Raw genomic sequence first — 12,479 nt, 5'->3', positions numbered from 1 at the left:
TTTTTGGTGGGGGGGGTGGGGGAGGGGGAGAGTGAAGCTGTTTTCAAGGGCAGACAACTCTTTTTTCAGTACTGGTGACATATGACTTTTATTGCATACTTTTGTTTCTAGGATGGTTGTCATTCAATATCCAAAGTTTGAAGACATTCTATTATTGGGAACATTTTCACCAATCTCATATACAAAGAGATCTAGCCTTCAACATGGATCATCCGTACTTTGCGCCTACAGGTGCTAATGTATATCCTAGCGAGCTTCAGTTAAATAAAATTAAAACGGTGACACCTTGCTTTGTTTTTAGATTTACTTCTCTCCAGTAATAGTGGTATTATACGTACAAAAGTATATGATAAGATGGATGACTTTTGATAGTGTCAACTTCCCTCACCTTGATGGAGATGTACCCCGTCTCACACTTTTTGGGGTTTAGACATCAGTCTACGTAATATTGCTATAAGCAGAAAGCTTCTTGAGGAACGTAGCATTCCCTTATGAAAAGTAATCCTTGTTCAATTTTTCCCCTTCAACTCCCTCTATAAAATGTACATGTTTGAGTTTTGAAGCTTATAATATTTTTCCGTTACAGGTTCTTTTTGTTTTGGGTCTACTTTGCAAATGCGTGACTCTAAGGCTGTGTTTCTGGTGCTCTATGCATCCTAGAAATCTACCCTTACCTATTTATCTTCTTATGGAAAGCTACCGTTATCATAAACTTCGTAAATCGTTGCTAAATTTTATTACCGTAATTCGGAATTAGAGATTAAATTGAAAAGTAATCTAAAGACTCTTCTGCCACAAGATATTTAACAACCAGATATTTATGGAGATTTGATTTACAAACTTTGTAAGATTCTAGGGCATAGCCAATTCCGACCATTATTTATCAAGTTCATCAAACGTTTTATTGCTAGAGGCTATGACCTATTGTTCTGAGACACACTGCAGGTTTAGTTTGCAGCCCTTGACAGTTGGTCGCTACTATTTCCTCTTTGATTGTGCGATGACGGGACAGGTGGGGGACTCCAGGTAGCTAGCTCTTAAATTCCACACTTGGGAAGGACTGGTTTGATATTTGTCCCTTGTCCTGCTTGGTCATGCCTTTAATGGTGTTTCCCTTGGTGCTCAGGCGTCTGCAAATCATTGCGTACATATGTTTATAGTTACATGTGTTTTGATTTATATATCTCATCTTTACATGAAATAGAAAAAGTTAAAAATCTACTTGTACATAAACACGACATAAACGAAAATGCTGCAGGCCCGGTTTGATTGAATCTGTTCATGGACGGTAGTGGAAACGGATGCTACCTTCCGCACCCTCTATGACCCGGGTTGAGCAGAACATTTACAAAAAAAAAACTAGAATATTTTGTGTTTACGAATAGTTCCTGTGATTACTGTTTCATGTGTTAGGGATTCACTTGGTGTGGATCAATTTTATTTACACTGTCTTGTCATATAGAGGATATTAAGGAGTGAGGTTTTGTGCCAGTAAAGTAGTTTAAACTCCCCAGTAGTGTTTTGCCACCGGCTGTTCCAAGGCGGTGCCCTATTTCCATCTTTATGTATGTTTTTCGCGTATATTTGTCACTTCTTCGTTATTAAAGCGTTCGTTTGTGCTGCTGTGTATATATGCTCAGTTCCTTTGTTCGTATATACAGTTTTATATACAAATATTTCCTTGTGGACTGTTGTGTTGACGGCTGCGTTCTTTGAATGTGGTTGTTCCAGTTGGACTTTTCTATTTGTTTCTTATGCTTTCCGTTGAGACCATATAGGATTGTTATTCAGCATGTGAAGTAGTGCAACTTGGTTTCTGTTTAGTATTTCTCTGAACCAGGCCGGAAACTTAGTCTTAAATATTCTTGAAGGGCGTAAACGTTTGTATTGCACGTGCCTGTGTATTGGGGTTTGTATTAAGGATTTAATCCATCCTACTCAATTCCCTCCACTCCTAAAATGTTTTAATCTTTATGCTTCTTTCATCGTTTTGTTTCTTTGTAATCTTTTGAAGTATCTATATCACACATCAATACCCTACCTCCGGATGAATCGATCCTAAACCATTGTTAATATAGGACAGTTTTGCATTATCAAAATGTTGTATATGACCGTTTAGTGAGAGGAAACGGGGTCACCAGTGTCCCATTGACACACGTCTAGTAATCATCCAACTGAAAACAGATGAGCAGATTTTAAGGCAAATCTCATATCACACATGCAAATGCCTCTCCTCCACACGGTGTATGTTTCTCGAAATAGGTGGAGCTATTCCTGGAGAAATCTAGGGAACGAACAATCGAACAGTAATGAGTGAATGATTATGTTTCATTTAATACAGCTGATGTGTTAAACTTTGGTTGTTTTCTTTATTAAATCAAACATGTACCATACATGATTGACAGTAAAACTGACAAATGTTTCGTAATCACAAGCATTTCTTGTGCTACTTATGCATTTCATATTCAAGCGCTAATAACATTACGCACTTATAGTTTGTTTCTTCAAACTTATACATAATATGACGTGTACTAGGAGAGAAGCGAAATATTACATCAGCGTCTAGCAGACATAAATATAGAAAATATTGCTTTACTGTCTTTCTGAACTTTAATTTAACAGGTCTGTCAAAGGGGATAAGCTTTTCGGAGACGAGACGGAGAATCATATGAGAAAACTATCTTAAACATTTTGGCATTGAACATACTTAAGTAAACAACACTAGTACTTCCTACGAGAAGACAGAAATAAATACATTTCATATAGGAAAAATCGAAACGGTGTGTTTGAATTTGAATATTTCAGGGTTCGTTTCAGACTTTTTGAAGGCAGTTTTCATCTCAAAAAAGAACTGTAGGGGAAGTAAGGGTCCATGGTTGTGTATCCAGAATTGATTTTTTCTTATATATCATTGAATTTAAGGTCACGAAATCTAAACGGTTTTATTTTATTTTTTTTTTTTTTTGGTTTTCTTTCATATGAATAGAAGTACTTCGGTTTTATGAGAATGGTTAGATTTGTTGGCAGCAACCCTCAAAATATATTGCAATGAGTTTTTTGCTTGGTTAAGTGTATTTCCAATACGGTAGATACAACAGACCGGTCGGATTTAGATACTAGATGAAAAACAGTGAAAGTTTCATGCTTTTCCAATTATTTTACGAATCATATCCCAGACTTTTATAACCGTTGACATAGAATTATGTTTACTCACGCACGAATGCCAGAATTTTTTATTTGCTTGTTTTATAGTTCTCAACACAAATTGTAATAGACCAATGCATAGTTACATATATTGCAATTGATGAATAGTAGCAACCAAAATAATTTATCTATGCGTACACACGTTATTTATTATTAATTTTGATGTTCCACCAAAAGCTCTTTCTGTATTCTGTATTGATAAAATTATACATTTAGTAGAGTAATATTTAAAGGATGTATTGTCACTTTCTTTCATAAGACATATCAAGGAGGGACTGAATTTTAACAACAGGAGAAAAATTCATTAAAACTTGCTTTTAGTCCACGGCAGTTCCATTGGATTATTTACCTGACATTTAGAGGTACATTTTTTTCAAATTGTGGAAACAGTAGTTATCATTCTTCTCAGATAGAGAATTGTAGACAGAACCTCGATCCATATGCTGCTGTAGTAGATGAAGCACAACATTGCTGGAGACGTTGGCTTGCTAATTTCCACATTAAAATATGATCTGCATGAATTCCATGAGCTGCCTGATGAACAAAGAGAATTTATGCAATCCCTTAACAGTGTAAAGATGTGACACTATTCAACATTTAAAAAACTTCTGACGAACCAGTATATAGATATTTTGGTGAAGGAACTGGTGTGGGAAAAAGTTTTGTTGTTCGAGCCCTGTACAATACAGCAATGAAATACATAAATAAACAGTACTAGAAAAATTCTTCCTCTGGCTCCAACAAGATCAGAGGGCCAGTACTACACAATGCATTGAAAGTTCCCGCTAACAGTAAGTTATAATACAAACCTCTTAGACCTGGACATCTAAATACATGATAGCGGAATGAGATTGGCAGTGTAAAACTTATCGATGAAGTATCAATAGTATGTTTTAGACGAATGTTCTTCACCAGATATTAATTGAAGTCATGCAGAATCCAAAACCATTTGACGGTGTTACAGTATCTGTAATTACAGTGGGGTATCTGTTTCAGTTTGAACTAGTCTCAAGCCTGCCCGCTTAGTTCGTAGGGAGAGCGCAGATCTGCTTGCGGAGAACAGGTTTGTACTGATACAGAATCCAGGAACACTGGTTAGGTTAACTGCCCGCCGTTACATAACAGCGGCCTATACGTAAAAAGTCAAATTTTCAAGGGAGCGGCCTTTGCGTTCGAAGCGGCCTATACGCCATTTTATTTTTATTTAAATGGGCCTTTCATTGGGCCTATACAAATGTACAACAGTCTTAATTTTTCACTTGCATTTTGAAAGCTGTTAAAATTCAAGTTACGATTTTATCGGCCTATAAATCTCAAAAGTTATAAACATCTCGGTAAAATCTCCACGATTTCGGCGTGTATTTGACAACAAAAGACAAACTGTGAAATTAGCCCAGTTGTTTCGCATCTCTATTGTTCTGTAGACAATAGATGAATAGACACAAACAGACGATTACCGGTATTGCGTCAAATATGTGTAATCTGATTACCATGTTTATAAAAATTGTTGTGCAGAAATTTTACATAAACAAAGAATTTTAATCTTTGAAATATTTACAATATATATATGTAAACTGAACCATTTATCGGTGATTGAAACTCGTTAACTTTAGACAGTGTTTACCGGTACATACCTCAAAGTAGCGACCAGCAGACCGATTTCCATTCCTTTCAGCGTATGCAACCACTTTTAGCTTGAACTCAGTGGTGTAACGTTTTCTTTTAGATGGACTAGCGCTGGATATTCTAGTGTCGATTTCAGACAATTTTCTCTTTCTCGTCGGTGTAGCCCTATTTTGCTTATCCGATCGAATCAAGTAAAATGTACAGAATGGACAATTTTGCCGAGAGGGCCTTTAAAAACAGCTCAAAACTTACGTTTCGGACTTTACAGTTCACTGCATTCGGCGGATTATTTCAATGTAAATGAGATGTGGAACCAAAATTTGTAGTCTAGTTTGGCGCCATATAACCTATATTGTGTTGGTGCGCCGTAAAACCCAAATAAATAAATAACATAACATAACATAATAACATCGCCGCATTGCGATGTATAGGCCGCGGCCAATATGCCGGAGTGGCCTATACCTTAAACTTTATTTCTGATATTAGTTAAAATATACGGCTGCGGCCAATACGGTGCAGCGGCCTATTGTCCGGAAAAAACGGTAGTGCTAAAGATCATGTTGTTGGCTCAACTCTCCCGAATATGCGTCAGAAAACTTTGAAGAATTTTAGAAAAAATCATGAGAAAAGTTCTCAACTGCCAAATGTTGTTGTTGCATGTACAGGCATCTACTACGATCTGACTGTAAATATAACACAGCAGGTGGCCTTACAAAAGGGGCTACCTGACAAAATATGAAAGTAGATGTTGACAACTCTAACACATATAATATTGGTCAATTTTCTGGATACATCAACAGGAAAAGTTCTCCGCAATGATAATCAGAGGTTGTGTATGGCTTGAAACTGAAAATGATCTGCAAATACTGACAGCTGATTTTGTAATCCAACGCTCTTTTGTACTTTTCTCACGTAAGCGTTTTTAGGGTTTACCAAAAAAAGTCTTGAACCACTTGTACATAACTTCAGATACTGCGTAGATTTTAAACTCTTTACATTGTACAACATACTGTTTATGCCACAAAAAATAAGTCTGCTCATTATACGTTATTTAAATTCATGTCTTTCGCTGTCTATGTAATATTTGTAAGACTGGCTATGCAAAATATGTTATCCAGCTTAGATAAAGCTATTATTATTGCTATAATATTATTATATTAATTTAATTAAGATGTGTTACTAAGATGTGAGCTTACAAAACATAGTTTTTTGTTCCTTTTACTAAGGTATACTTCGAAAATATATTATTAAAAAAGCTGCAATTTTAAATAGAAACACCGTTTTTAATATTTTTTTAATAATTCTAATGGAACTACTTTACAAAGTTTGTGCTGTAGTGTTTTTATTATTTTATTAATAACTCTAATGGAACTACTTTACAAAGTTTGTGCTGTAGTGATCACAGGTCACGTGCAGGTGTACCAGGTAGTTTAGTCAGTTTCGTTTAACGTAACAGTATTTTAACAGGTAACTCCATTCCCACTTCCTTATTATCAATGCCGGACAGTATCTTATTACATGGTTTAATAGCTGCAAACAAGTATCAGGGATTTGTGACGATAAAGGCTGTTTGTTCATCTACCGTGACAGACCTATTTCATTGCGAAATAATCTCCGCTGCAACAGAACGGAGTTATATAGTGTTGTCACAAGATATAAATTGTTTTACTTACTTAGCTACGGATAGATTCTTTTTTTCTATAAAATGACAGACAGATCAGGTTTGTTAACTACACTAATTTAAATCAAATAATATTTAATTTAATACATATGTAAAGTTTTGATATTTCAATATGGACATTCACGAAAATATAAATAATATTTAACGAGCTATAGAAATATAACATTATGTCTAAAGAAATATCAAACTATGTCAGTTTAGCGAAACAAAAATTATGAAACTGTTATAGATTTATTGAATTATTTCAGTGAATGCAACATTTTTTTTCACTTATAATAATATGTTTAAGCGAAATAACCGAAAATAATAGTTTTAAAGGCAAACTAGTCATCAAAGTCATGGAGTAGTCAGAAATCAATATATTACAACCTGCGTAAGATACTTAAATTTATCAATGGTATTTAAGATGGAAATATGCGCGTGTTTCCTAGGTGAAATATGTGTAAATTAAGATAACTTACCAAATTTAAGATTCAGAGTTACTGAGTGATGAATGGTGATCTATAGGACAACACACCTAAGCGTTTTTATTTTTAAGAGATTGATCAAGTTCACTTAAATATAATTAACATACCACTGAAATATATATATACACATTTAGTAGAATCAACAGAAATATGTTTTGGAAGCAAAACCGCTGTGGTCTCGGTTTGGCTGAGTCAGTTTATGAGAGGTAGTGGAATGTGTAACACCCCTCACGCCCCCTATAAATCAAGTCAAGTGGAATGCTATTACACATCTACATTGAATGGAATGCCGCAATGGACAAGAAATAATATTGCAGAATTAAAGTACGCGAAGAGTTTTTATAACCGTCATATGGCACTCAAAGACTGCCGTTGTGACACATATTAACATTTATAAGTAGATCCTATCAAAGCATGGATTGCATTCAATCAAACAAAATGCAGACTTTGATTGACTGAATCTAAGAGGCAATGACAAATACAGAACCCCTGATGACCCCCCCCCCCCCCCTTCCCCCTCCTCCCCCGCCCACACTCTCCATTAGCGGATTTACATACATGTTGTAGACGATTATCCAAAAGTATAAATAATTTTACATATTCTTGCACGGCAATATATTGGTGATAAAATAATAAGATTCTAATTCAATGAATCATCCGATTAAAAATATAAATTTTCTTTTTGACAGATTAAAGAGGCGTTTACTTTTTATCACCTTTTATCAGGAGTGCAACAATATAATTATTTAGTTCCGTATGTAATGATATTCATTTCTCTCATATTAGGTAATCCTCCACTATACCCTGAGCCTAGCAAAGGCTTTTCAGGTCAATATGGAACAGATTTTGGAGGGGCTAACACAACACAAGGCAATGCATATCCACCACAGACTGGGGCGTATCCTTCACAAGGTGGAGCATATCCAGCACAGTCAGGATACGGTTTTTCGCAACAAACGACAACAGCAGTGGTGAGTGAATGATACATTTATTTTCTTATTCAAAAGAAAGCTGAGTTATCTATTTTCTCAAAAGACTCAACAAAATATTTTAAACATGACCATAAAATGTCATTTGTTTAAATAAAACAAATTTCTTCTGTTACAGTACTAATATAAGCATGTAGTTTGTAAGGGACCTTGCAATCCTGGCAAGTCGAGTCGCATGTACTCCGGCTGCTCTCCGTGAAAGCTATGGTTTTCGACATCAAATTGTAAAAAATGTTCACTGACTTTTTGTGCAGATGCACATGTAGATCTACAATTTATTTGATTTTTTCTAGGAATATAGTGCCACATATAAAATCAAATAATTATGACTGAACAATTTTAGGACTAAAGTATCTATTTGGAGAGCAACTATGACTGTGAAATGTAATTATTATAGAACTTTGATCGGAGTGATGAAAGCTGTACCAATCGTAGTCATGTATTAGCTTTACCTTACGAGGAGAGTTCGAACACTTTTGCAAACGCACTGTATACTTGAATATCACGAGATTTACCTGTATAAAACCAATACGAAACGCATGATTGCTCATCACTGTACATTGTGTATAAATATAATTGAAATACACCGACCGGTATATTTTGCAATTTCGATTGTTTTAGGTGCATTCATAGACACTGCGTTGAAAATGGTTCGTAAACGAATAGAAACTGTTGCTAAAATCAGGGGTTATATAAAAGTCCACTGTACGTCAGGATACAGGCTCTGAAACATGCCAAAAGTGCTAAGTATTGCTAAACGAACACTGATAACAAAGAAGGTGTTTTACGCCATTTTCTCAGAAATTGTGGGACAACATGTAATTTGCTGTTTCAAAAGCTAGAGGTGTGTCTGGTAGCGTCTATAAGAATGTGGTTCTGAAAAACAAATGCTAACAAAAATGAAGAAGTACGTCCAAAACCGGTCACAAACATGTCAATTTGTTACCAGGCAATGCTACGTCCCACAAATTCTCTACTGTAGTACAGTTTTTGAGGGTCAATGTATTGTCGCACCCTCCATACTGCCCAAACCTATCCCCGTGCGATTTATTCCTCTTTATGAAATTGAAAAAAAAGCTCCTTTCATGTAGTAGATATAGGTCCAGAAGCGCACTTGGGTCTGCAGTTCTCTAGATTTTTTATGAATGTACTAAAAGATGAGTATAAAAATGGTTTCAAAAATTGGATTAAAATATTGAAACAATGTGCTCTGGCTAAAGGGGAATATTTCAAAGGTAACTAGACAAAAAGTTAGCAATTTGTCGTTAATATCTCGGAGAAAACGTGTCATTTGCAAGTTTTCGAACTCCCCTCGTATATAGTTTCGTTTTTTATAAATTGGTTCCTGTATTTTCAGGTAATGACACAGCCTAATACAAGGCAGGTTGTTGCAATGCCTAGGCCCCCAGATTACATGGTCGCCTCTATTTTTGCTTGCCTTTGCTGTTTCTGGCCCACTGGTCTATGTGCTATATATTATGCAGCACAGGTAAGTAGCTTTCGAAACAGCACTTTCAAAGAAAATGTTGTTTTTTTTTTAATCCATAAAACAGGCAATACCATTCGTGGAACAAACTCTATAAACAATGACACATAAATAACGTACTTTTAAAGTTACGGTATCAATAACGAGCAGACAGTAAAATATAAATTAATTAATTCATCATTCAAAGGCACGTTTTATAATACAAGATTTGTCTTTTAATCTTTGTTATAACTTTTGTAATTATTTTATTTTCATTAAATAAAGATTAATGTTTGCATGTGATCTTTTTTTATTATTTTTGTCATCATGTTACCTTTTTGTGGGATCTCGCAAACGTATTCTTTCTACCATTTTGCAGGCAAGCAGATTGGCGGCGGAAGGTGATATGGCTGCTGCAACAAGCATGTCAAATAACGCGAGAAACCTTATGATTTCCAGCATTGTCATAGGAGTTATTTGGATAGCCCTTGTTATTGTTCTGCAAGTGGTTGTTTATTCAAATACTTATGACAGGTATGGTTATTAAATGGGATCTTTTACCATGGTACTACTAGAATACATCAGACAGACATATCAAGAATACGTACTCACAGTCGACCTTTCTTTCAGCACAATCAAAAGTACATATTTAGATGGCCTTCGTACTTCATAAAGACGCGCTACAGCTAGTCACTTGATAGTGATTGTTTTTGTCTGGTAATTGAACACTATGGTGTCGGTTTTGCACTAATCATTTCTTTCACGTCAAGAAAGGGAATGCCATTCAGTAATTTTGTTGTTAGATAAGAGATAAATGAATAAACCGTCACTTACGGAATGATTTAGAATTTTGTATTAAAGGAATATTTCAAAACATAGCCTTTATTAATTTTATAATTCACACAAATCACTAATTAAAGTAAGTCAAATATATATAAGAAATCTTATCTAAACATATCTCTGAAAAAGAATAACTTTTTATGTGTTAGCCAATATTCAGTCTTCATAGATAGAATTTCAACTGAAGCCCTTGTTACTTGAAGTCCTAAATCATTTCGTAAATACATCTTTCATTCTGTGATACTGTTTGTGTTTTATAGTTTTCATTCTTTTTAGAGCATCTTTGAAATATGCCCAGTACATTTCGTTTATTTCTCAAAGTTTGGAAATGTAATGCATTTTATGTGCTTTGAGATATTTCGTCATGGTTCAAATTTTATAAAAGCACGTGTTTGCTGTGGATGGCGTTTAACGTAACTATGTTACAGTAAAATATTATTCATTAATAATGTCTGGTACGCCGACATAGTAAAATAATTCATAGTTATTACTATAGTTAAAACTATCCATAAGAATGGTGTATGACAAAAATGTTCATAAGACATTCATTGATAGTTAAAGACGTTCAAGGCTTCTGTTTGAGATCCATTAAAGATGTATTACTAATTTTTTTATTCATCATTGTTTGACTTATGTTTGATTTGCACATGGTTGTCAACTTTTAGTTGTTTTATTTCAACTCGGTATAGTTAATGTTGATAGCAACCATCCCTTATTTTGCAAAAATATTGTTATTAAAATCATACAAAATGTGAATACAAGGATCCTGCAGAAAGTTCTGTCACTAATAGACGTCCGTAGTTTTATCCCAATTTTTTAAAACGCTTCATTGCACTTTACTGGTGTGTCCAATAGCTAACGATATCCGTTTATTTCGTGCAAATTGCTTTTCAAATGACCGAGTTTTTATCCCCCGCCGATAAAATCGGGAGGGGGTTATTGAAATGGCGTTGTCCGTCCGTCACGTCCGTCCGTCCGAAGCCATTTCTCAGTTACTAGCAGGTAGAATTTCATGAAACTTAAAATAAACATGAACCAACCTACTGCGATGATGTCCGTCAAGTTTTTTGTTTATTGATTGGTTATTTCCCTTAGAGTTATTGCCCTAGATTTAATGAAAAATGCCCAAAAATGTCCATACTGTGATGATGCCCGTCAAGTTTTTTTGATTGGTCAATTTCTCTTAGAGTTATTGCCCTTGATTTAATGAAAAATCCAAGTCTGCAGCCATTTCTCAGTAACTATCAGGTAGAATTTCATGAAACTTGAAATAAATATGAACCAACATACTTCGATGATGCCTGCAATTTTTCCTTTAATTGGTCAATTTTCCTTAGAGTTATTGACCTTAAATTGTTTAAAAATCCACAGGTTTGTACATAACAAACCAACCAATTGGTAGAATTTCATTAAACTTCTTTCATTCTTTTCCATGAACATCTATTATAAACAAGTTGTATACCCGCACCTGGTCACCACCTTGCCTTGGTCACACCCTCTCCCCATCCCAACCCCCACCCCCCACCCACCCCACCCTAAAAAAAATATCATTCCTTTTTATTATTTTTTTTTTCAAACCTTCAAACATATTTATCCACATGCAAAGTTGTACCGTTCCCCCACTTCATTCCTCCACCCAGTCATGTCCACCACCCCGATCCTGCATCACCCAGCTACCCCCCCCCCCCCCCCCCCCCCCCCCCCTCCACCCCCTTTTTTTTTTCATTTTAAATTTTCCATCAATATTTATAATCAACATGTGATGTTTTGTACCCTCACCCGGTCACCCCCCCCCCCCCTCACCCCCCCAAACCCCCCCCACCAAAAAATAGCATTCATTTTCTGTTAAATTGATTTTGACTAATGAAATTATTTGCTTCTTAGTAATATCCTTAACTTTTTGCCGGATATATTTTTTTGCCATTCCTCACCACAAACCCTTTCGGCGGGGGATACCAATTCATCGAATTTTCTTGTTTGAAATTGAAAAACACGCAGTCGTATACACTGACCAAATTTACTTTTCACGTTGTAAAATCAACGAAAAGACTAAAATTGGTAGCTATATTTAATGCCGCATTAGGCTTGATATAGATTCATAGTATATATTTTATGAATTGTGTGGTATATATGGACCTCAGGTCATTTCAATGCGCACAGTTTTTAGGTTGGAAATTATCTGTCGAAGATGATACCTTTTCTGGTAG

At 35.3% G+C, this 12,479-nt stretch overlaps 1 protein-coding gene across 1 annotated transcript; it reads left to right on the top strand.

Annotated features, from left to right (window-relative positions):
- The first annotated feature begins 6,380 nt into the window (after positions 1-6,380).
- LOC123557758 (proline-rich transmembrane protein 1-like) lies at positions 6,381-10,893 on the top strand. Its single transcript, XM_045349426.2, has 4 exons — positions 6,381-6,551; positions 7,765-7,949; positions 9,325-9,456; positions 9,812-10,893. Exons 1-4 carry the CDS (start codon positions 6,536-6,538, stop codon positions 9,977-9,979), a joined length of 501 nt encoding a protein of 166 aa, XP_045205361.1. The 5' UTR covers positions 6,381-6,535; the 3' UTR covers positions 9,980-10,893.
- The last annotated feature ends 1,586 nt before the right edge of the window (positions 10,894-12,479 follow it).

The sequence above is a fragment of the Mercenaria mercenaria genome, chromosome 5, assembly GCF_021730395.1.
Source record: "Mercenaria mercenaria strain notata chromosome 5, MADL_Memer_1, whole genome shotgun sequence".
Taxonomy (NCBI): domain Eukaryota; kingdom Metazoa; phylum Mollusca; class Bivalvia; order Venerida; family Veneridae; genus Mercenaria; species Mercenaria mercenaria.
Note: the sequence above shows the minus strand (reverse complement) of the source record. Positions and strands in the feature narration are given on the sequence as shown.